The 26,361-nt window shown below is 42.2% G+C and overlaps 2 protein-coding genes across 3 annotated transcripts; one reads left to right on the top strand and one right to left on the bottom strand.

Annotated features, from left to right (window-relative positions):
• Positions 1 to 55: 55 nt before the first annotated feature.
• Positions 56 to 2,540, bottom strand: LOC114802106 (homocysteine S-methyltransferase 1). Its single transcript, XM_029000767.1, has 7 exons — positions 1,617 to 2,540; positions 1,471 to 1,538; positions 1,220 to 1,392; positions 1,019 to 1,122; positions 572 to 939; positions 296 to 378; positions 56 to 225 (listed from the first exon to the last, which is right to left on the bottom strand). The coding sequence occupies exons 1-7, from the start codon at positions 1,692 to 1,694 to the stop codon at positions 158 to 160; spliced, it is 942 nt and encodes a 313-aa protein (XP_028856600.1). The 5' UTR covers positions 1,695 to 2,540; the 3' UTR covers positions 56 to 157.
• Positions 1,939 to 26,361, top strand: nme7 (NME/NM23 family member 7). 2 transcript variants are annotated; one of them, XM_029000765.1, is made up of 12 exons: positions 4,911 to 4,972; positions 5,068 to 5,169; positions 5,920 to 6,086; positions 6,707 to 6,817; positions 8,186 to 8,236; positions 8,530 to 8,737; positions 9,146 to 9,251; positions 13,475 to 13,539; positions 14,457 to 14,525; positions 16,509 to 16,610; positions 25,550 to 25,657; positions 26,283 to 26,361. In XM_029000765.1, the coding sequence occupies exons 1-12, from the start codon at positions 4,949 to 4,951 to the stop codon at positions 26,313 to 26,315; spliced, it is 1,146 nt and encodes a 381-aa protein (XP_028856598.1). In that variant the 5' UTR covers positions 4,911 to 4,948; the 3' UTR covers positions 26,316 to 26,361. The 2 variants fall into 2 exon arrangements, with proteins under 2 accessions (XP_028856597.1, XP_028856598.1); XM_029000764.1 differs by lacking the exons at positions 4,911 to 4,972; positions 26,283 to 26,361 and adding an exon at positions 1,939 to 2,148 and having other exon boundaries at positions 25,550 to 26,272.

Here is a 26,361-nt window from a genome sequence, read left to right as displayed (position 1 = left end):
ATCTAGGGCCTGTGGTGTATTTTTTTTTTTCCCATTACAAATAAATATTTATACATTGTCTTGTACATCACGCGTGATGTTTATTTTTGAAAATGACAACTTCTGGGAGCCATTGATCATCTTCACGAGGCTGCATGAAACTTTTCAACATTGATGATTATTGTTTTTCATATAACTGTCTTCTCAATTCTGTTATATCTGCAGGTCCAACACGGCAACAGCCACCTGCCAAAAATCCACAAATGAACACGGATAAGAGAGTGTATGCTTTGATAGCACAATAAATTCATCCTACCAATCCAGGTGGCCCCTTGGTTCCTCCATTCATGGCTCAACATATGTTCAGCAAACACTGCTCTATTTTCCGATGGTTTCCACCTAAAAAAAAAAAACAAAAACATGTATGCTGCATTTGAATCCCCCCCCCACATACACAAACACTATTAAGGTGACGTATGTTTACTGAAGCTGAAGAATATTCAGGTGGGCTCTAAATTCCCCTTCAGTCTGATCTGGATAAATAGGTTTGGAGAACGGGTCGATGCATGGAACTTGTTGCATGTTGACTCACCCAACGTCTGGAGCCCAGTCCTCCCCACTGTTTGGGTACACTATCCAGGCAATGTCTGGATGCCTGTGCAACTTGGCAGACTCTAGAAGAGAAGAGACCAAACCAGGAGGACAGCAGTTGACCCCAACAGCCACCAGCTGCTTAGATCTACAGGCCATCGCTGCCGCCTCAGAGAAGCTCTTCCCATTAGAGATGTTCTGGCTGTCCTTGCATGAAAATGAGAGCCAGGCTTTTGATTCTGGGAATTCCCTCAGCAACTCAACCAAAGCCTCTGCTTCTTTAAGACTTGGAACAGTTTCCATAGCAATGAGATCAGCACCTGCTGCAGCCAAGCACTGGACCTGAGGTCGATGCCATGCTTTAAGTTCCTAAGTAGACACACCGGTTGATTAAGGTAAGTCATCACCAATCAGGAACGAATTCATTTTTCTTTCACCTAAGTCTTACCTCGACAGTCATGGTTTCTTCATAAGCACCAGTGTACTCAGAGCCATCATGAAGATATGCCCCATAAGGGCCCACAGAACCCGCGACCAAAGGTTGCCTACGTTCTACATGTAATAGTAAAGGGTTAAAATTAAGTCACTCTTCACCAACTTCCACAAAATTAATGTAACTGGATGACATCGTGTTACTGGCGACTTCTACCTTCCGGAAGGTTGTCACATTTGTACTCCTCCACAGCCTCTTTGGCCAGCTGTACACCTGACATCAGGAGTTCGTGGGCCTGTTCAACTGGCACGCCCAGGTGTCGCACAAACCCCTCTACTGTAGCTTGATACGTGGCTGTTGTGATGACATCAGCACCACTGGCAAGATACCTATGAGGAGACAGGGCTGAATTATGAATTTGCAAGTAGCAAATAAAAATAAATAAATCATGCAGATGACGTCCATACCTATAGTGAGCATCCTTGACAGCCTTTGGGTTTGTGTGCAAGGCCCTAGCGCTCCATAATGGGTCTCCCTGCATGAAAATATGCAGGTCTCCACATGTGTACAGGTTTAGGCGTGACCTCACAAAATCGTGCAGAATTCGATTTACCTGTATTTTAACTCCATTCGACTCAAGTTCTGTTGCCAGACCTCCATCCAATATAAAGAAATCATCAATTGTGTGCATTCTTATTGAATATGTGCAAAAACGTAACCAAGCAAATGTACATTAGCAGCACTGTAGTTGGCTTTAAAATATGACAACGATCATATCGGGGCGTGATCCAGAACGCCCCTTGAGCAACTGCTTTTTGTCAAAAACACCCTCCCGATACAGGTTGTGTGTCAACTTCCGGATCTGCCCACAGCTGCTGCTACAGCGCATGCCCGAGCTAGGCACATGTTCCGCAGGGGTCAAGGGTTAGGGAATTGTTTCCGGTTGAATAACTTTTTTCCTTATTGATGCATACATAATTTTACTAAATATTTATTTTCGAATAAGTACAGTCCAATGCAAATAGTTTAGATGCAATTTTTTTTCTTTTTACCTGTTTCATCTCTACAACACGTTTTTGTTGCTATGGTGATCCAGCTTGGGACGTGAAGCTGCCCGACGTCAGAAGCAGGATCCCGCCGCAATGGTAAGGCGCGAAGATATGTTTTAATTTCCAGAATTGCGCACATTTCGACGAGATCGCCGGAATGTATAGTCTGTGCTGGTACCCGCGACGTGACTCTAGTAATGTACACACTGCAGTACGCGCCCCTTCCCTCGCCTGCGAGGTCAATTCTGTTTTCGAAACGGACCACGGCCTCCCAAACCAACTTGCCCGAACAAAACGACTCGTTCTGTACGACCCTTCACATCTGAAACAAACGCACAGCATTTCAGCTTGAAAGAAGTTTTATTTTACCCAGAGGCACCCTGCAGCCAGCTCGCCTCCAAGATGGTTATTTTGAGCAGCTGTGCGTCGATTCTCGACTTGATTCTGGATTCTCGACTTGATTCTGCACCGGAGAACCTTTTTTTTGGTGTGGTTTTATGAGAAACGGAGAGCCTGTGCGAACCTGTTCACCGTAGCCGACAGATGGCAGCCTTCATCACCGCAACGTGACGTACTCTTCCCACAACGTGCATATTGTTTTGTCAGATCTGTTTTGTCAGGATTTTGTAATAACGAGATTCATCACGATATTTAGATATCAACCTGGAAATTATTTTAAAGGGCCGATAATATCTGTCACTGAACATTGTTCCAGCTTAGAAAATGTCTTAATAATATGATTGACATTTCAGGGTTCTTGAAACTGTGGCAAGAATAATTTGCCTCTGCCATTATACCCAACCCAATAAATTTTAATAGGTCATAGTTTTAGAAGATCTACTGTAGAATGTGTTCTGTGGAATACTAATTCATTTCAATGTGGTTTTCATTCATCTGACTGCAGGCAATATGTAGGCATTTCTAGGGAGTCGGGGAAACAGCAGGCGTCTGGGAAAGTATCTCTGATGTCGGGACCTCCTTGGCTTCTGATAACATGGCTCAGGAATTGTTCAGGCTTCTTGTTTTTCACTTTTTCCTATAACCATGAGATCAGTCCCTTTGTCGGTCCTGTGCTGAATATTTTTCATATTAGAAAGGTACAACATTCCCATCGTGTCCATTGAATTGTGCATTTTGTAATAGGGCAAGAAGTATTTAGGCGTAAAATAAGGATTACAGTTACCTGTGGGAAAATCCAAGTTATACATAAACGTATAATATGAGAATGGATGTTTTATTTTGCATCTTCAATGCACAACTGCGTTAATATGAACCTTTGCCTTCTCAGTTATCACATGATCTCTTGTGTCTATGTTGAATACTGGGGAGTCAAGGTTTCCCACAGTTTTTGCCACGTCACGTTTCACCAAGCACTCTCCAAGCGTCTTTCTTCGAGTAAGGAAAGATAAACAGCTCACTGCTCAAATGATCTTTGCCACAGAAAGATTTAAGTGTCCTAATGCAAACAGAAGATCTCCAACAACAGCTTTGTAGGAAGCAAGGGCCTTGAGCCTTATCATAGAGCAACTTCAGTTGTGACCTGTTGGTTTACTGTGAGCATTTTATTGGTCTTTTATGGTGATGTTTCTGTTGTGAGTTTTTTTTCTTCTTCATCTTGCTCTTTCATCATCACAGATAACCCATGTGTGGGTAGAATTAACGACACGTGTCTTCTTGTCTTTCATGAATGATCTTTTTTAAGCAATTTCCTTTGGGATTAATAAAGGTTTCTAAGGGTTTCCCGATCAGAGAGTTGTTCATATAATACTTTGCCCAGCAGTTTTTCTGACAGTGCTGTTTCCCCATGTGTTTTTACATTACAAATACATTACAATGACAATCACTTCAGTTTCACTTTCAAATTTGTCAGAGAAACCCTTTTTCTATTACTGTGGCAATTTGGTGTACTTGTCTTTTGTCACCCTTTGATTGGCCAAATCATTCTGATAACTTTGATGCATTGCTGTCGTAATTATCTCTTGTCCTCTGTATGAAGCCTGGTCTTGACAAGCCCACCACCATGACAACTAGCTGAGGTAAAAATAGTAGCTAGACTGATAAACTGCTCGATTATGTGAAGGCGGGTCCTCAATGTGGGATGAGTGTTTTAGTCAAGGGCTACACTCACTACGCTGCACTCATACAATGTTACAGGCACACTCTGTCATTCCTGCTGTTTACCGTTCCACGTGGTTTGTATTTGTCTTGTGTGTTTCTTAAAGTACTTTTTATTTTTATTTGACGTCGTTATCCAAAGCGACTTACAATCAGTAGTTACAGGGACAGTCCCCCCCGGAGCAATTCAGGGTTAAGTGTCTTGATCAGGGACACAATGGTAGTAAGTGGGATTTGAACCTGGGTCTTCTGGTTCACAGGCGAATGTGTTACCCACTAGGCTACTACCACCCACATATGTGTTGTAATGTGTTGTCATTAATTGTGTGTGTGTGTTTGTGTGTGTGTGTGTGTGTGAGTATCTGTGCATATAACCTATTCTTAAAAAAATTAATAATATTAATTAGTAATCAACCCTGTAATTAATCTTTTTTTGGTGAAAATAATCTGTCAGATATTTGGCCTTTCAACCACAAGGAGGCAGTCCACATGAGAGAGATGAGTTTCTCACCATGTTTACCTTCAAGGGCACGACTGGTGTGATATGAAGGTGAAAGCCGATCTAATCAGCCACAGCACACTGAGATTTAATAACAGGCTGGCAAGTGCTTCCTGTTTAATAAAATAGCCTGTTGGAAAAGGTCGATTTCGTCCCAGCCAATCACGCCCTGTGCATTAACTCATTATGCCATAAAAAGCTGTGTGCACCTGTGGATTTGTAGTCCTGCTGGTTTGAAGTCGGGACGAGTCTCGTGCCTCTTTTCATAAGCTTCTGGGTGACATGGCTGGCGGCCCGCACTGTCAGGTCTGGGCCTTGCTTGACCCAGCAGCTGTGTGTGTGTGTGCATGCATGTGTCTGTCTGGCCGCTCTGTAATCAGCTGTTTCTCTTTGGTTCCCAGGAGGAACGATTTGCTTTCCTGGCTGAGTGGTACGACCCCAGCGCAGCTCTCCTGCGCCGCTACCAGCTGCTGTTCTACCCCAGAGATGGATCTGTGGAAATGGTGAGGGCTGAAGTTATAGTAGGGCTTGATATGGATGGAATGGCTGCAGTGTCTCAGAACGGAGCAGGAGGGTAACACGTAATTGGATGCCGGCTTCGTATAGATGAAAACACAACACCTGATATTGTAGGCTATAGCTCATACATTTAATTAGCTTGTCCAATCACTTGTCCTGAGGTAGTATGACACCCAAGTACTGAGCATTCTAGAGGTGATTTCTGCCTTTTAAGAGGACTTTGAGCTCTTTGAAAATAGAAAAGCATTACAAAAATATCTACCCTCCTCCAGCTTCAGAATTTCCAGACTGTATAAACCCAGAGAAGCCATGCAGGAGCCACACAGTATCCTGTCTTCTTAATTTCTGTCCCTTCTCTTATGCGCTTAATCATTTTGGATACATTTACATGTATAGCATTTAGCAGACAGACTTATCCAGAACGACTTATAGTCAGTAGTTACAGGGACAGCCCCCCTGGAGACACTCAGGGTTAGTTGTCTTGCTCAGGGACACAATTCTAGAGGGCTTTAAACCTAGGACTTTGTAGTCTTCTGGTTCATAGGCGAGTGTCTAACCTACTAGACTTCCACCATAACCTGCATACATAGTCTGACAAGACCACATGCAAATTATCAGCTGTTTAATTGAAGGATTCTGATGGAAGAGCGTTCCTTTTGGTAACAAAAAGAAAGTGTTTGGCATCTCTTGCATGCATTTATCTCTTTTTGACCCGTTTTTGTCTTCAATTTCAGTTTGACGTGAAAACCCAGCGCACCTTTTTGAGGAGAGTCAAATATGATGACCTTCGTCAGGAGGACCTGTTCATTGGAAACCGCGTGAATGTTTTCTCACGCCAGCTCAATCTCACTGGTTATGGGGACCAGTACACCGCTAAAAAGCTGGGCAGCAAGAAGGAGAGGTAGTTTGAAGCAACATGCCCATAATTGAAACTCAAGGGAAATAACAAATAAGAATAATAAATAATAGATTCATTGTTTTGAATGATCAGAATACAAAAACAATAGTTTTCTAGTCTATTTATATCTGATGATCAACTATATTAAAATTTTTAATTTGGCAGAATATACTCTTGTTCTACAAGTATTATTAACTCGTTTTTAACAAAATGGTCTCAGTATTGGGGCAGTCAGGCTCAGACAGACTTCATTTTCAGACAAAGCAGACAACTTTAACTCAGATCAGTTGTGCTACCTTCATCCTCATTTCGTAGTTGAGCTAATAGTTTTGTTATCTAACTCATTAGCATTCTCATTACCAGCTGAATGACTCTTTTATTGTCTTTTGGTTTGAATATTCATGAGCCAGGATTATGCAGAGTTTAGTTTTCTTTGTGTTCTGAGTCGTGTATGTGTTACTATCTCACATTTTCTTATGCTGAATACCATTGCATACCTTGCATATCTGAAATCTCACCTTTCGCTCACCCTGCTTCTCCCACATATTATTGTCCTTTTGCGTACAGGCTAGGCTGGTTTGTTGAATTGGTCATTGAAGAACCTTTTATTCTTTTTGTCGTAGGACACTTGCTATGATTAAACCTGATTCCATCACTAAAGTGGGAGAAATCATACAGAAGATTTACGATGCTAATCTGATTGTCACTAAAGCCAAAATGACAAAGTTCTCATGGTAAGTTGAAACCTTCAGAATTCCCTGATGTATAATGCAATTGTGGTCATAACTTTTTCAGCAAGGATCAGTTACAATTATTGCTGGTCTACAAGTGTTCATTTGCTTATGCAAGGGGAATTTCAAGTATTTGGACACTGTCTGTGTGGTCAAATGTCCACATGAAGACATGCTACATGCTGAGGTGTTTATGTGGATTTTGATCAGAAGTGGCACCAATTGCTAGAAGATTAAGGCTCTGGTGAGCAGCTCTTCAATTATCTGGACAATTCTCTACATGATGCACGGGATAGTTACTTTATCCCCATTACTAGTGTTCAGAATGATGAACAAGTGTGGCATGTATGTAGTACTTGTCATGCCTTAGTATTGGGTAGTTCAATATAAAGGTATGACAAAAGCCATACAAGCAGTTAGAAAACCTGTCATGCACAGGACACAGAAAACTTCCACAAGTGAACTCTGTTAGCATTCAGACAAAACTATTGCACCAAATATTTCAATGTATAATGGGTGTCAAAAAGTGCAACACTTCAATAAAATAATGTTTATGCAATACCAATATATATGCAACTAAAATGACCAAGATGGTGTGATGCACAAGACAACAATGTCACTGGTCTAAAATCTACATGACTGCTGTTAAGTTTAACCTATTAATATTCCACATTATCTGAGTACCCATATTAAATATTAGGACAAAGTGCAATAGCATTTTTTAGCATTTAGGTTTTGTTTTCCAGAGCATCACTTAATTCACATCCAGCATAATGGTCCTACCATCCACAACTGAGCCCAGAGGATGTATAAAGGGAGGTAGGGGGGTCAGGCCCTGTGTGCTGACTCTTGTTCTGGAGCAGATGGTGGCAGTAGCACTCTTGACAACAGTAATGGCGTGTAACCGATCACAGAAGCTCTGATGAATGTGTGGCAGCGCAATGGTTGGGGAGGTGGGAGGGGCACTCTGTATTTTTCAGTTGAATTTCTTTTATTATTTTTTTAAAAGTGATATTCCTTGTTTTAATTAAGGCTAGTGTTTTGTATGTACTAAAAATTTTTTAATAATATTTCTCAAGAACACTAACACTAACCTTTGCAACAGAACATCTGCCTTTCCATTCAAGGCAGTTTAAATGTTTAATCAGTGTTTGCACACAAGCAGTTCCTGGACTTATCATAATGTTTCTTCTGGTAAATTAACCATATTTTGGTCATAGCTGTCATTGCAGAATGATGATGCATTTAACTTATCTGGATGCATTGGTTTTTGTGTTGAAAAAATTGATTGCCATTATTTTGCATTAGTGAAGGACAATGGAATAAATGTTGAAACAACATTAACATTAACGGTGTGAGCATTTCTTGCAGGAAACAGGCGGCAGACTTTTACTCTGAGCACCAGTCAAAGTCTTTCTTCAAGTGAGTCTTTTTTTTTTCTTTTTGGATGAATGATTGACTACTGATGGTTGGGTCTGCAAGTAAGATTTACAAGGAGGCTCTAATGATCAAACCACCACCTCAGCAGTCCTCTGACATTGCACTGACTTTGCTCCAGTCTCTTGGTGTTAAACTGGGGTTTAACTTTTAAAATAAATGTTCAGCAAATTGGTTTTCTGTCATATATATATATACCTGATTTAGTTTTTATAATATTACTTCTAAACAAGCCTGATTAACTAATTTATCTAAATTCCTGTTTCTCCAATTCTCAGTAATCTGGTTCAGTTTATGACCTCTGGTTCAGTCATTGCCATGGAGCTCATGGGGGACGAAGCTGTATCTGTGTGGCGGAAGCTTCTTGGTCCCACGGACTCCAGTGTGGCACAAAAAGAGGCCTCTACCAGCCTCCGAGCCCAGTTTGGCACAGATGGCACCAAGAATGCTGGGCATGGCTCAGATTCTTTGGCATCAGCAGCAAGGGTAAAGACCCCTCTCCTTCCTGAGTGAATGCTCACTTTGAACTTTTGAACTAGAGCCATTTTTTTAATAGACTTCCTCTTCTCCAAGTTCTTTACACCCTAACCTTTCATGGAAGTTTTAGTTAGATGATAAGCTATCTGTTTCTTTCCCTCTAGATAGATGACTAACATTTTATTTATCAGCACCTTTAGAAGACAATGTTTCCATTAGATAAACATTTTCCTCTTCAGTATACAGTAATATTCACATAATAATTCTAATAATAATATATTACAATTATAATAATAGTAATCTTTGCAAAAACAACACAAAAACATGTGATTTAGCTATCCATATCGTGCATGGTCATGTAAATATGGATCTGTACATTTTAAACAAGACCATGTTTGTGTGTGTTTGTCTGTATAGGAATTGGAGTTTTTCTTCCCATCCACAGCTGGTCATAGTCCTTCTAGCACAGCCAAGTTCACAGACAGCACATGCTGCATCATTAAGCCTCACGCCATCTCAGAAGGTAGAACCACACCTTAACCCCATCAGTTGAGCTTGTATAGCTCAAAACCTCAAAATGCACTCCTTCAGGTTTTTATCTGCATTTGGGTTTCTAACACTTACAGCATTTCATAAGCTGCCCCAACTGTAACCTCTTATATAAGACACACCAATAATTACCACACTTTCAGTGGGAGCTTGTTCGTGCTGACACACCGAGTGCGCCAAGCATATCGGTAGACTTCATGTTTAAAGCACCAGATTGTGTTGAAATTGTGAGCCAAAATGATAAACACTCATCAGGGCTTATTTAATAGTTTAGAATAACCTGCTTAGAGATGTGTTGGTGACAATACTTGGTACATTATTTGCAGTTGATTTTTAATTTTGTGAGTTTTTCCTCAATTATTGTGCAATATTCTGTTCTGTTATTTTTGTAGTAATGAATCAGAGTCACACTCTTAGTTATATGAGTCCGCATGGTCACATGATTTTCTGTTCTGAAGTTTATGTTTAGGTCTTTATATGTAAGGTACATTTCTTTTTGATTGTAGTATTTAATGCTGCATATATTACCACCTTCTTTTTCTCTCTGTTTTTGTTTTCTTTTCTTTAATCTGTGCGTAATTTCCAAAGCTGCCCCGTTTGTTCCCCATGGATTTTTCCAAATCCCTTCTCTGATCCCTGTACATGGAACATGCCATCGGAGCGGTGACCTGTGAAATTTGAAATCCTCTGTTCTGAGAAGAAGTCGATGGTTCAGGGGCCAAGAACCTAAAGGGCTGGAGTTGATGGGCTTACTAAACTTGCTAAATCTAAGGTTCACTTTTCTCACATCCTAGATTTGAACCAGGCATGTATGTTTTAATTTTTTTTATGTGTAGTTTGCCCACTCTATACAGATCTTGGTAATCATATTGTGGCATTAGCCTGTCTTGCTCTTGGGGAACAGTACTAGCAAGTAATAAATGTAAATACATAGTTGCATGTAAGTTGCATAAGTGAACAATGTATTCTGTAGTGTAAGTGTAATGTTAATGTGAGTAATTGACCAGTGGAAACTTAGCAAGTCATCAACAGCCCCTTTGAGTGGCTTACTGGAGGTTTGAGCATGGAGTAAGAGGTGTTAGTGGAGGACTCTACAGAGGGCCATGGTGACTCTGTTGGCTCTGAGACAAGCACTTTTCACTTGCTCATCATTGGCAGCTTGCATATGAGTCACTGAGCTGGCAGGTACTACCGGAGACCCACCAACTGTGCTGACACAGAGAGATGCACGATCCATCTAGAAATGCAAATTGAGACTCGGGTAATTCAGAGAGAGAGGGATTTTGGTTGCATTTGATATCTGGAACACAGTGGTTTTGTTATAATGGCTAATAACCAGTCTCCAGGAGTAAGAGAGCAGCGCTAAGGAGTTAATTACAGAGATTAGGCAACAGCCGCCTTGCTAATTCTGTGATCTTATACAGGGTTCCCATTATTTTGGAGTTATGCAATTCTCACAATTCCTCATCTATGGTCAGCTGTTTTCTGTTTGTTCATGTTTAACATTATATATGACAATATATTTAAATATCTACATCATTATTAATCTATAAAAATAACATTTAATGAACTAAAATCCATGACTATATGGCAGTACTACCTGCTTAGAATTTTCCTTTAACTGGGTAATGATTTGCTCACAATTGCCAATAATGGAAAATGTCTTGCCCAGTCACCTTTCTATGACTCCTACAGTCTTCAATTAAGAGGTCAAATATGCCTTAATTTTTTTCCAGTATTGTTGCAGGCTTGACATTGCACACAATGCACATGTCTTATGTGACTTTGAGAGAAACACAAAGGTGGTATAGATTTAACTATAAACATAACCCTTGGCATATCTGTAGCACCATAACCAAAGTCTATCAGTTATGCCCTGCTGAAGCAGATGTGACTGTTACATCCTAAAGACATTATCCAGTAGTCCCATTTACAGGTTTTAAATGTGTTTTATTGAATGGATGCACAGTCACACATTTTTCTGGGAGTCTCAAACAATAAAGGAATTGCCAAGAGCTTGTTGTGATCATGCACGACTGGAATAGAGAAAAGTGTGTTGCTAGGCTCCCATAGAGCTGTCACCTAGCAACAGGGCTGGGTGCATTTGGGAGATACGGTCAGCAGAGCTGTGGGACAGGCGGTGGCGCTTGGAGAGATCACAGTGTATTTCTCATATCAGTTGTGTGTGACGAAGAAGAGACAATCTGGAATAGCTGTGGCATGATGTGAGGTGATTGGAAAGCTCTAATAAAAAGGAAAATAAGTTTTTTTTTCCCCTAACTTATCTAAACTTTCTTTATAGCTGGTTTGCACGTTCAGAGTGTAATTGTTCAGAGGTTATTGTTCAAGTTTGTTCAACGACCCTGAGAACATTTTATCTTTTCACAGACCTAGACAGACCTAGACTTTTTTTATGCAATTTTCCAATTCTAATAAACAGTATGTCTCAATTGGCTTAACAGCTACTACAGAGGACATCCCTCAAACTTGGACCCTCTCTAGACATAAGGGAAAACTCCTTGGTAGCAAGAGCGAGCATTGGGCATCACTGCAGTGTTACAGTGTTGCTGTGTGCCTATAGGAAGTCCATTATTCTTAATTGTCATTGCCGATGAAGTCCATTTTGGGTTGGTGGGTCCTATTGTTGGCCACACCTGCACCTCTCTGGTGGTCTCATTGTTGGACTCTGTAGGAGAGAACAAACAGAAGCAGAGGCACATTGTGGCAATCTGCAACTGGTAGGAATACACTAGTGCAATAGTACCGGGACAGTTTCATATTCTACTTTCTACAAAATAACCACCCTTTGCTCTGATTAATGCTTTGCACACTCTTACATTTACAGCATTTATTAGATGCCCTTATCCAGAGCGACTTACAATCATTAGTGACAGGGACAGTCCCACTGGAGCAACTTAGGGTTAAGTGTCTTGCTCAGGGACTCAGGGAAGTAAGTGGGATTTGAACCTGGGTCTTCTGGTTCATAGGAGAGTGTGTTAAACCTAGGTTACTACCACCCTGTACCACACCCTTGGCATTCTCTCGATGAGCTTCAAGAGGTCGTCACCTGAAATGGTTTTCCAACAGTCTTGAAGGAGTTCCCAGAGGTGTTTAGCACTTGTTGACCCCTTTGCCTTCACTCTATGGTCCAGCTTAAGCCATCTCAATTGGGTTCAGGTCCGGTGACTGGAGGCCAGGTCTCCACTTTTTTTTTAAGTACATAACTCCACATGTGTTCAACATGTGTGAATGAGACTGTACTGTATGTGTGTTTTGAATAACTGTTTTAAACTGGACTTGATCATTGACTGTGTGTCTGGGATTTTTAGCAGAATTAACAGAAGGCCGATGTGTTTTCAGTTTACATTTCCTTTAGAAATAAGAAATGCGTCAGAAAGACTTTCCTTCAGTGCAAAATTTGGAGATTTTATACACTCTCAGACTGTCCTGTCTGTAAATGTTCAGTGTCATGTATAAATTAAGGCATGTGTAACTTTCTGTCTGTTGACAGACTCATTTTTTGTTTAGGAACATTTGAGATTAGATAGCATGTCCACAAACGCATATTGTCTAACCATACACGCTGTCTATCACAATATGAAGCACTGAAAGTACATCAACTTTGGCCGTAGTGGTCCTGAATTTTGGACAGTCTAAGAGATCAATAACTAAACTAAAATTAATCAATTACTCTAATATTATGCCATTAGGGTTTCCAACTGTCATTGTTACAATTTAACTTCTCCATTTATGTTTTGCTGTCAAATATATGGACCAAGCACATGATTAAATATAATGTATATAAAAGTAATAAAGTTTGTAAAAGTAAATATAAAGTTTTGAAAGATGCCGTGTTGGACAAAATGATTTACTGACAGTAGCCGATTTTCAGTTCAACCCATTCTTTAGTCATGACTAAGTGGTCCACATAATATTCCTGAAACATAACCATTTAACAATGATATCACATGTCTGCTCTATTCATTTTGTGGACTTTGGTTATGAAGTTGGTCCGGTTATTTAAATCAATTTTGGGAGAAATTAATTTGGAAGTCTTTTTCTTTCTAGGTATCACCTTGTCCTCCAGTTTTGGTGAACTACATTGATGTGTGTGTTGCTAAACTATCTCTATTTGGGTTGGCTGTCACAATTCCTTATGCATATTAACATATTTTAACACAATTTTATTGATAACAGGTTTGACAGGGAAGATCCTGAGCTCAGTTTCAACTGCAGGTTTTGAAATCTCAGCCTTGCAGATGGTAAGAGCTTCTTTACATGTACCTGTTGTAATGTAATATACTGTAGCTGCATACGGGAATATAGTTATCAATTATGAAGGATGCAAGTTCTGACATTTAAAGAATTTCATTCTGTGCTAGCTCGAGTTGTTCTGAGTCACACAGCTTTATCAGTCCCCCATCTTTTATCTGCGTGTAGGGCTTGAAGCAAGTCTGGATAATGAAATTGGTGTGGAAATAGACCACTTCCCTTCCCCCACTTGCAGTGTGACCAAAGTCATGTGACCTGAGGGTTTTCTTTTTTTATTGTTTTCTGCTTCTGGCCCAAACTGACCTCACTATTGATCAGACAATCAGAGCTAAAATCAGTGACCTTCCTTGGTCCCCTACGAACTCCCGCCAATAGCAGAGCTACACAGCCAGGTCATGTGATATGACTGAAAAGTGGCCTGCAACCTGGTGCTGTGAAGCATAAAAGATCAATGAAAGTTTCTCTTTGGTCACCCTGATATGGACATTGCGTGGCACAGAAACACAGGGAACTGAATAGCGTGTTTAGATGTGTGAACATGCTGGCTCAGTTTGACCTGTAATTAGTTGGGTGGGTCTTGCTGATTTAGTTTTTTTATTTTTTAGTTATTACGGTTATGATGGTTTATTATTGTAGTAATTGTTCTATTTACAAAGGCTCCAGCCCAAGGACAATTTACAGGAACAGTGCATTAATTTCCCTTTGGACTTTCCCCAACAGACTGTCGTGATTGTCATTTCTCAATGAATTACTTTTAGAACTGCATAATTATTTTAAAAAAGGCAATACACTTTTCAGAGAAAGCTTTTCGGTGACGTGGCAGTAATTTTTCATAGTAGTTTTACTGGAGAGTAATATACAAAATTGCATTTAATTGTGCGTCAATATAATGGCATGTTTCCTGCAGTTTAACATGGACCGGGCCAATGCAGAAGAGTTTTTTGAGGTTTACAAAGGGGTGGTGGCTGAGTACACTGTAAGTATTAAAGCTTTATTGACTCATTCACATAGCTTTATTAAACTTTTAGCCTCAACGATGTATGCTTGCATTCACTATTATCATCAAGGCTCTGTCTAAAGAGGTGATTGGAACATGTACATGCCATAAGAAGGATCATTTAAATTTCCATCCAGTGTCATGGGGGAATTGACTCTACTCTGCTTAATCCTTCTGAGATGCACAGACACTCAACAGATATTGTTGTTTGTAAAGCTTGAACGTGAATTCCTGTTGAATCACTTGTTCTCACAGCCTGGGTGGAGATCGGCACACACAAAGGTTTGCTGTGACTAGGTGAACAGGCATCTGCAGAAAGTGATTTTCCTCAGTCATGACATAAAGGTCTTTATAAACAAGTCTCAATGCTTGAGAGTTCCACCAGGCTAAATCTTTTGCTCAAGAAAAATAGGCTGAGAAAAACAGATCTTGCGTTTTTTTTTTTTTGTTTGTTTTTTTTTTAACTTTTAATTTTTGTCCTTACTGTGCATTACACTGTTTATTTACACGTATGCATAAATCATATACTGCTCAATATGTTTTAAATTCATAACATACGTTACAAGGGATTTCATTAGGTTTAGGACTAGTGAATGCCAATTCATAATTTTGATTTTTGATTCAGGTGTCTTCAGGTCCCGTTAACTAAAGTGTTTCAGTTACTGAAAATAACTGGCTGTTGTTGGAAGTGGCTCTTGTAAGAAAATAAAGGCTGGACTCGATGTGTGCATCCTTTGATGCCTTTTTTTAAGCAAAAGATTTATGCTAGTGGCCTCTAAATCTCTTTGCTGCTCAGAAGCAGATTCCAACATATTTTTTTTTGTGTCATCATAATTATGAGTACCTAAGGCTCTCTGACATGGAGTGGAAGAAAAATGTACATATTATCTTATTTTCCACCCAATGAAATGCACTGCACAACAACCTACTTGGAAGAGAAAACATTTCCTCTTAACCTCTCTAGACTTCTTGACTGTAGACGTTTGAAGCTCTTCCGACCCAGAGAGCTTTGATGTGCTGCCATTATCTCAGTGGTTTAACGATATGGCTGGGAACATTCTGCTATTCAGTTATGTAATTCTTATTTTGGAGCGGTTTAATTGCAGGTGAAAATATTAAGGAAAGACACTTTTATAAACCTTAAATGGTTTTTAAATAGCTGGCTGATTTGAGGGTTTAATGCAGTCAGCATGCAGTGAATGCTGGAAGCAGTACAAGAGCAAGTGTATGAATCCGTAGTGAAGGCCGCCTGGTGTAATTACCACTTTAAATAGAGCCATGACCCATTTGTCTTGACTTCTTTTATGCTGCCTCAGTTGTCTAGACTGCGTCCTCTGCCAGCATCTGAAGAAGTGTTTACATCTAGTGTGTCCATTCTGCTGCCTTTATAAGAGCCTACTTCATCTGGTGGTTAAATGGACTTCTGGAAGGCATAGAATGTAAAACTTAATAAACAAATAAAAATGCTTATTTTCCTGCTGATTATTGATGCTGTGGCGGAACTAATGGTAAGTACAATTCGGTGTGTAAAAAAATGTATGAGTGAACACACAGTGAACATTTTTTATATGGGAGAATAAGGATAAATCTAAATTGAATACAAAATAGTGGGCAAACAGGTTTTTACTATGTATTTTTTCTAGCTCTATTTGAATGGAAAACCTTTGTTTTTCACCATCCCCTCCAGTTCACTTTCCCACCACATAAGTCACGATTAACATTGAATGAAAACCAAATCCCGCTGGAAACACCTGAGCTGCACACAAAGGAGACCTTTGTTTGCATTTATTTACTTTTCCTATTTTTCTATTTATTTTTGGGGGGTAGACCTGGAACTTGAGCTCATTTAAAGTCCTATGCTGTGTCTTTGCGAGGTCTGTTTATGCATAATGGGCTCTTTCATTGCTATAGAGGCTTAGCATTGTAAGTCAACTCTGTTTAACCCTTGACTGTCTGTGGCAGGGTATGGTGACTGAACTGTGCTCTGGACCTTGCATGGCCTTGGAAATCTGTGGCACAGATGCACCCAAAACCTTCAGAGATTTCTGTGGACCTGCCGACCCGGTAAGCTATGGACATGCCAGTTAATGCCTCTCTTCCAGTTATTATTGAGTATTATTGAAATATTCATTTTACGCTTTGCGAGATTTCCCGCAAGAACATGCCTTCGGTCTTTTAAAGTTCACTCATCCGGGTCTGGCTGAAGTTTCATCTCCCCCCCCCACGTCTGTCTTTTCTCAAAGCCTGAATTGTTTCCCTGCATGCCGTCTGAAATGTATACTGTTACTAAGGCAGCAGCCGGTGCTTTTAAAGTGCACGCTACGCGGTGCTACACCAGGCAAGAAGAGGGTCTCCCCTGATTCATAATTTAGGATGAGTGAGGGAGAGGGGGCTTCTTCAGGTTCTCCTTCAGTGTCAGAGTCGGCACAGCACAAAAGACAACTGGTAAGCTGCACATAGAGCGGACTTTGCTGCGATCGCTGCATTTTTTTTAAAACAATGCTATGCAAGGTATGCAAAGGGCAGTGGTGGCCTAGCGGTTAAGGAAGCGACCCCGTAATCAGTAGGTTGCTGGTTCGAATCCTGAGCCGCCAAGGTGCCACTGAGCAAAGTACTGTCCCCACACACTGCTCCCCGGGCGCCTGTCATGGCTGCACACTGCTCACCAAGGGTGATGGTTAAAAGCAGAGGACACATTTCGTTGTGTCACTGTGTGCTGTGCTGCAGTGTTTCACAATGACCAAAAAATTACATTTACTTCTTTACTGTCCACCTCTGGTCACTTGTCAAATTGGTGCTCCTCCACTGAGAGGATCCTTAACACACTACCCGTTAAAGGTTTTGAGACACATACTCATTAGAACTTGACTTAGAACTTTGAAATATTACACGTGTCAACTAAAATGAAGTTATTTTGCTGTGAAGACGACATTTTATAAACTTTGCTTTTCTCAGCCACCTTAAGTTGATTGTGTGAATGATTTCCAACAGTCTGCTTTTCTTTCACCCATGATACTGATCATCTGATAAAGCTGGATGTGATAATAATGCACAGTGCAGTCAAGGTAAAGTGAGGTAACCAAAAGAATTTGATTCATATTAAGTCAGATTCTTTAAAATAGCTTTTCAGAGTCTTGTTGTCATGAAAATCTGTAATACATTTAAGATTTTTTTGTCTAAAAAGATTTTGTATGCAAAATGTTCGAATACAAGTTTTTTTTTCTAAGAAGAAAAATGTAGCTAAGCTTACAATGTATCTAATAATTTTAGTTTAACTGTGTAGAGCGCACACAGCTTTTAATAGCCTTTTACAACCTGGTTGTAAAGAGCTGAACACTTTCATTTGAGACATATCTGTGGTCAAATTCCAATTGTGTGAAGCCTCCCTGGTCTGACCTCTTTCAAGGTCACAGCAGATTGCTCAATCATGGCTGCCGAGAGAACTCCATAGAAGAAGACCTGTCCTGCCCTTTCCTTTCCCAGCTCCTCACCCGTTTGTCCAGTCTCTCGGACTGCCTGCCTTCTGAAAGCTTGCGGTGTGAATGCGTGTGTTCAAGGACGAGCTTGGTAATGACTCATGTGTCAGAGACACCATGCGAGACAACCATGGATGTGGTGAGATCTCTGCCGGAGGGTTGTGTAATAACGTGGCTGGCAGCCATGAAAACGGTTCATCTGTTCGGCGCTGCCTGCACACACCTGTCAGCCTGTGCAGTGTTGCCCCAGCGAAATCTCCATTGTTCAGCTAAACGCATGCCAAGTGTACTGCCCCTCTTTTGGCACGCCCGTGTGTGTATGCCTGCACTTGCGTGTGTCAGAGAGAGAGAGAGTGTGTGAGGTTCCCTCTGGGGGAAAAAAAGTTCAATATAAAGATCAAAACTTCTTTACTGCATGTTTATTCCACTGAGTGTCGTGTATTGTGTGTGTGTGTGTGTGTGTGTGTGCGCAAGTGAGGGAGCCTGGAGTAAAATCACAAGTAAATGTTTGCCCAGTCACCAAACACTCAGCTTCACACCGTTTAGCTATTGGCTCATGCAGGCTTCACTAAAACGGAGCTGTAAAGAGTAACCTGTGCCTCAGCTGGCTTGGAAAGTCACAAGCTCCGTGTGAACCACTCTCCGTTATGTAATGATTTTCGGGGCTTGAATTGTGCGCCGATGTTTTCTTTTTCTGGCAGTGCCTGCTATGATTTGGAGAATTTCTATTTTTCTCTGCCAACCTCCTGTTGATGAGAGAAGATAGTGATATGGTGCGTGTGAGATCTCTGTGGTCACCATCCATCTGAAAAGGTTTTGCTTCTCCATCGCTGTTTAATTGCTCGTGTGTTTATCTTTCATTTCAGTAGCTGGCTTCAAAATCCTCCAAAACCATCTCAGCAAATCCATCATCAGATACCTGCACCTTTACCTCCATTTATTAAAGAAACGGTAAATCTGCTTGGCTCAAGAGCTCCTTGTGTAATTGTTAGGATACTCGAACCATATGGACTGTCTCCATACCAGGAGACAGCCCACCTTCTCTTGGGTGAACTTATGTAGAAGAGGGTGCTCAACAAAATAGGAGAAGAAAAGCCACGCGGTTAATAGATGAAAAGGGATATAAGAGGAATGGCTGTATCCCACTCTAGTAGATTCCCTCTTAAAATTTTAACCCCTGTCTGCTGTCCCTTCTGAACTTCATGGTGGGCTGCCTCAATTTTGGATTAGTCAAGGGTTAAGTGCAGCAGGATCATTGGTTTAGTCACAATACGCTACAGGATGTTTATTGTACGTTTTGTTCCCCTGGGAAGGGTTTTGATACTTTCATGGCCACTATTCCTTTTGAGACGGTTTACTAGGGGCGTTGAGCTCTGTTTTTGTTGATGACAGTGACTGTAGGATCATGGGAAAAGTTTTGGCACGCAGCGGTGTGACCTTGGCCTGGCTGGCTGGAAGTTTGATCAGCACAATACAGTCAACACAGTCACAATATGAAGTCTACTTGGCGATTTGACCTAAGTGACCTTCAAGCAGATGATTGTTTGTTCTAATTCCTCAGATATATTATCAAAAAACAAATGTAAATAAATATTTAAAAAATGTACAATAAAACCCCATCTGGGGATTTAAAATGATCCAGAATAAATACATAATGAAATTGGCACAGCTCTCGAATGTTGCAACTTCATTAGTTCTGTTTCATTTTTTACCAGTAGCGAACTGGAAAATGGCCTTTAATTAGGTTTTGGTGTATGAAAATATGGGGATTTCAGGGGAAAAAAGAAGTAGCATAGTTTTCACAGGCTTCTGATGTCCTCCGCATAACATAACATTTCTGTCTTACACATACGCATTATAGGATGATTCATTACGTGCCAAATATTTACACAGGGTAGTCGCAACCACGTGGTTCGGCCCAATTCAACCCAATTTCTTTAAAATATAGACCAGTTTTGTGTCTATTTTGAGGTTGAGCTTTTTTCAGAATTGTGCCAGGCCTTCCAGCCTTATGATTTCCCCGCCTGTCACAGTTTTCTCTGTGGTTTTCTTTTCCTGGCCTGCTCAAATGAGATTCGGAGTGGGAGGGGGGTTTATTCCATAAGCTGTACATGTGTACATTTACCTCTGTCATGTCCTTTAAGAATGGCAGATGCTGTTTGAGAGTTTCTTCATTTGAGGTGCTCAAATGAGCAGGAAAAATAAAGCAGGGTTCATATTTTCCACATGAACTCATGCATTTGGCCGGGCTTTTATGAATATGCTAGTTGTCATAAGTAGTCTTGACTCATTGTTTAGGCTTTAGACATAACTGATCACTTAAAACATTTGAATTTGCAGCAATAATAGAACATATTAAAAACAACCCAAATACAATTTGTTCTAGATAAATAAACACCATTTCATATCCATGTGAATGGCTATTTATTGCTTTTTTCATGAATATGATGTTTCATTTCTCCACTATAACATTTTCCTGCATTGTTAACTCTTTCATGGTGTAGGTCAGATGAGAGAACGAGGGAGGAGAGGTGGGTCAGCGGCACGAGGTCAGGAGTAAACAAAACTCATTTACAGTGTTACCATTGTTCTTTACAATGCGCTCATTTGTGCACACATGAATGTAATAGCACTGTGGATATCCTAGTAAATATAATTACTAATGTCTCTGAATATCGTTTGCATAGTACACAATTATTTTAATGTTTGAGATGGGTTGTTTCTGTGAATATAATACATCAATTAATGGCTGCAGCATCAATTCATGAGGTCAGTTGCCACCGGTGTGGTTAAAAGTTATCTGAATGTGGCCACTTTTCATGAATCATATCGCCAAATTTTGAAACAAGGTCAGACTGAATGTCCCATCATGTACCAGGCTCAAAGTGTATTGTAGCATGTAGTTCCTAATTGTTCTACAACATGGACACAGAGCACTTTGATAAACATTTTTAGAATACAGTTTGTTGTTAACACATTTAAAATTTTACCAACAGTTTAGATCTTATTAAATGTTTGGTCCGACCTGTGAAGGTTAAGAGGACCTTGGAGTTGAGAGTTCTTAGTTAATGAAGAACTATGTGACCTTTAGACAGAATATCATAAAAGAGTCTCTCTTCAAACATAAGGCGACTGAAATTGTGGATCGTCCTTAAAGAGGCAGCTTTGCGAGAACATCTGGCAGCCACCTGTGTTTTTTTGATCAGTTTTTTAGTTGTGCAAATGTGAGTGTGAGAACACCCGTGAATGTTCTCATGAATAATGGATTGTACCGATGCTATCAGCTGACAAAGTTCCACCAGCCGCTTGTAAGCCGCTGAATAGACTCACGCGGTGTATGAGCCAGGGTTCCACACCTCCAAACGGCAACAGTACTCCGCTCTGTGACTTGATATGAGCGTGAGTAACCGAGATGTGTTTCGGCCTTCCATTGCTCCAGTCTGGCCGGACCGCTCATGCTGACAGCAGGCTCATGACCGAAGTGGAAATTTTTAAAGGAAGTGCCGGTGCGCTCGTTTCCTTCCTGATTGCGCTGTCACAGGCCCACTGAGGGCAAATCAAATTTGTTCTCTGCAGGCCTTCAATCAATGCCTCAGCGGTCATGAAACATGCCTCTTGTCTTGTGATGCATCCTGATGCGAAGTGCCTCTGGTGCTTTACGTACAGGGCCATGTCCAAATATTCATGTTAAAAACCCATCCCTGGAGTGTTTGCCTTTGACCCCTTACCCTCCTCCCCCAGGGGCTAATAGTTACTGTACAACCCTCAGAAATGACCTTGAGAGCGTGGTGTGCAGTCACCGCATGTGTCCTTACGCACGGCAAATCCATGGCTAACGAGTTTCCTACGCTGTGACCTCCTGTACGTGCGAGGGTGAGGCTGCGTGTGACATCAGCAGACGCCTCCCTTTTACCTTTGAACCCCTGCCATGCTGAGTGAAGACGGAGAGGAGACCCCCATGTTCCCTGGACGTCCTTCAGAATTCACGTCCTTCAGAAAACCCGGCAAATGTATTATTAACATGAAGCGTTTAGCAGCTAAGTCTGGTTAGGTAGAATACACCGACCCACATCTGACGGGCCGCATTTCTAGCTCTGTTCTTGCAGAAAGGTCTCGCACTGTTAGATTTGAATGCCTCCGGGCGTGCTGCTCATGCAAATTAAATAAAGTTTTTGCACAACAGCAAGTTATTTTCTGGTTTAATTTTTGGTTCCTGATTTCAGTAACTGAATTATCAGACATGTCGGGCATGGCTATAATCGCTCAGTCTGTAAAATGCACTTAGAGAGGAAACAGAGAAGAACACATTAAGCACAAAAGGTTGACAGATGTTCTGTTATCAGAATGCTGCTTGCTTTGTGCCCTGCGCCGGGCTCCAGCCGCAGCCAACAGTAACCATGGCGCTGAGCTCACTGTGCTCCCATGATGCCCCTAGGCGCTGATCAGTGGTCTAATTATGGCAATCTTACATCAGCACATCGGTGGCGGTACGGATGCACCACTGGCTGCATGGAATCGAGACCCTTTCGCATTCTGCTGCATTTTTCAAGCACTGGGATGGATGGAGATGGTCTAGTAGCAGAAAAGAGGACAAATCGCTAGATATTTCTACAGTGTGGTAAAAGTGGGGATTGTAACATAAGACCTGGCTTAATTAGTTTGACTAATTGGCTTAGTGCTTCTCTGAATGGATTAGCATTCATGCTGGCTGAGAAAGGAAGAAAAATGGGACGGGAACATGTGGAAAGGTCTTGAGCCGCAGGACCTCCACCACCAAAACAAGCCTATAAATTCCACATCATGTCTGTAAATACTAGGACTGCAAAAACGAATAGATATAATCAATTATGTCACATTAGAATTTATCATTGGCATTGCCGCCAACTAATTTACAAATTGATTAGTTGTTTGCATCATTACGTTACTTATATCAGTTAAAACCGGGTATTTTTCATGATGTATTTCACACTCGACAATAGTTGTGAAGTGAAATACAATACAGACTCGACATAATTTGAAGAGAAAGCAAATGGTAATGCTTGTATCTTTCCTCCATGTGTCCACCTTGTCCATCTGGTCTGTACTACCCTGTCCCAGTGTAGGACATTCAGTCAAACTGCAACTAAATACAAATTCTGAAGGGGAAGCTGGGACATTTTGGCTTCCATTGGTTAAAGCAAATTAAAATTCGCACCACACAGAAATGCGTTAAGCTGCTGCTTTGGTCAGCTTAGAACTCTCAGCAAAGCCAGCATGAACATGGCTTCACATCGCCAAGATTCTGTCACTGGTGTGTGTGTGTATGTGTGTGTAAAGCTTGTCACATGGTGGGATTGTCTTGTTTTTGTTCTCCTTTTAAAATCCTTAATATTCCCAGAGGACAAACTAGAAATATCCAGAAATCAATTAGCAACAAGATCATGTAGATTAATCAGAATTAGGTTTAGGTACTGAGTCTATATATGTATGTATGTATGTATGCATGTGTGTACGTGTGTTTTTCCAGACTTTTATTCACAACCTCTGTTCTTTATCATGGGTCCAGTGGCATGTTGTAAAGTCAGCCTTTGTGGCTTATGTACAGCATTTCATGTGCTTTTCGCCAATGACTTGCGTTCAGTGACTTTACCCACTTTACCCACACACACCCACTCATACATACACCTCTGTGGCTACTCCCCCTGCCAACAGGCTGACGCGCCGCCCCAGACAAACACAGATGTTACTCTGGCCGGAGAGAGTCGGAGAGATGGTTACCGGTACAGACCCGGCCCATTTCTAACCGGGGAGTCTATTTGTCTCTCGTCAGTCTGTCATCCGTATTGATGTTTTCCCTGTGTGTGTGTGTGTGTGTGTGTGTGTGTGTGTGTGTGTCGGGGGCGTGTGTGGGGGTGTGTCAGACGCCGAGCTGTGTGGAAAAAGCCAAGTTTCGACCCATTGTTACAACACAGCGGGGAGCTGCCTGTATGAACTCCGCATGCAGTGTACAGTGCAGAATATCGGAGGCCACCAGACGTCCCCTGCATAAAAACTCGCAAGCGCCTACGAGTGGCCGTTTTCACTCGCGCTGAGATGCAGCGGAGGGGAAGAGTATTAACTCCGCCGGCGCCAACAAAAGGCGACGCTCGGTGTGTCAACGTGGGCTTCGGATCTCCACAGGGCTCAGGCCACTTGTGTTTAACTACAGCGGGGCATTTCATTTCATTTCATTTGGCTGGGAATTTCTTCAGCCCTCAGACCATTTAAACCGCCCCAAATGTTAAAGTGAAGTGATTGGCACATGTGATACACAGCAGCACAGCACACGATGCACACAGTGAAATTTGCCCTCTGCATTTAACCCATCACCCTGAGTGAGCAGTGGGTAGCCATGACAGGCGCCCGGGGGGGAGTGTGTGGGGACGGTGCTTTGCTCAGTGGCACCTTGGCAGATCGGGATTCGAACCTGCAACCTTCTGATTACGGGGCCGCTTCCTTAACCGCTAGCCCACCACTGCCCCGTTGTTGGCCCGTTTCAGGCTGTTTGTGTCGGACAGCAAACCGGGAGGAAACTGTTTTATCTCATGTGCTAGGCGATTAAAGCGAGGCTTCCGTAACTGGCTTGTGGCTTCATGGGTGTAGCGCCGCCGGGCGCACTATAATTGAATAAAGAGCTCGAGCCTCAGCACAAAACCTTTATCAGCGGCATCTGGAAAAGTGGGCGCATGCGCCGGGGCGGCCGTCTGATGGCGTGTTGTGAAGTTGCGGCTGATTACGTGGGAAACGGAGGGACTCGCAGGAGAAACGCTACGTTTTACGCTGCGTAATCTGTTCTAATGGCCTCTGTCTGTTTGTGGGAAAGCAGGGACAAGCGCAGTCTCTCCTGTAATAGCATACCTCCCGACAGCCCGACTTGGCTCGTAATTACCGTAAGCCGTCTGTTTTCACGCTGCAGCAGACGTCCAGGCCAAACATGAGTTTATATTGGGCCAAAGTGTGTCTTTCCCACAAAGCTGTGTGGTCTTCCAGACACTTTTCACAAGATTATTGTAATTACGTTTTGTGTTTGGTGTGCGGCCCCCACCATCCCCATCCCAGAGCGGAACAGCTCGGCAAGTCGCGGCGCTCCTTTTGGAAGAGGGGCCGTGCGTTACTTTAGACGCGCGTTCTCCATTTACTTCCTGGCTTGCTTACATTTGAGCGCGCCCGTGTCCCCGTCGGATCTGTCTCGGGGGGAGGCTCGGGTTTCCTGATGGCAGAGATTACTCGAGGGCAGAGGAGCCGGTCCGTCACCTGCCCTCTTTAACCCAAAGCCACCAGCACCTTCAGAGTAACAGCGCAAGCTCAGCAGGTTGATGTCCCCCTCGGGTCTCATTTGAGCACTTTATCGTCCCCTTTTGTCATGTGAATGATGTAAACGTGTGTGTCTGTGTGTCAGTCTGCTGACTCGATTTCTCTGCCGTTAAGTCTTTTCTTTCCTCCTTTCCTCCCGTAGTTTTCGTCTCTAGAAATAGCCGCCAATGGCCGAATTTTGTTGTCCTGTCGCAGGAAATCGCACGGCACCTCCGGCCAGCTACGTTGCGGGCCCTCTACGGCAAGAGCAAACTGCAGAACGCGGTCCACTGCACGGATCTTCCGGAGGACAGTACGCTGGAGGTAGGCAAAGTGGGGGGAGACAAAAGCCCATTTCTTCCATCTCGGCCTCCGGACCGGCATGTGAATGGAGCGCCGCTTTCCTGCCCTTCGCCTCCGCAAATAACTCTGTCCCTCTCATGTGAGTCCAAGAACCAAATGTGGAGGCGGAGAGCGGGCGGGCCCGAGCCTCACCTCGCATCTCGTGACTCCCATCTGTGGGCACCAGGGCCTTCTGGATCCCTCCGTCGCAGGAGGGGGTCCGTTAGGGAACAAGAAAGTGGCTGTGAGGGGGGGCGTGAAAGAGCGAAACGCCGTTTCGCCGCAGCGTATGGTTCTGGCCAGCGGAACACCATTGTTTCGGGCAAGCTCCTGATCTGTTGAGCTCCCGTGGACAAACAGCTCCTTGTTAATCATTTGCCTGGTGACCGGCTGAGCTGCCACATTCCAAGGTCCCGGTCTGAGTGGCCATACACACACACACACACACACACACACACACACACACACTTCTGCTAAGCGTCCCCGTTTCCTGTCCTTCAAAAGCATTTCCCATAGGCGTCTATGGGAAACCTCTCTTACAGTTTCACTGGTCTTAATTTACTGTAACCGCACTGAATCATGATTGTTCTTCTCCACCCCCCCGCAGGTGCAGTATTTCTTCAAGATTTTAGACGGATGACTTCACTTTTTTATTTCTATGTAAATAAACATACACGTTGACAGGA

This window comes from Denticeps clupeoides, chromosome 13, assembly GCF_900700375.1.
Source record: "Denticeps clupeoides chromosome 13, fDenClu1.1, whole genome shotgun sequence".
NCBI lineage: Eukaryota > Metazoa > Chordata > Actinopteri > Clupeiformes > Denticipitidae > Denticeps > Denticeps clupeoides.
This window is presented reverse-complemented; position numbering and strand designations above follow the sequence as displayed.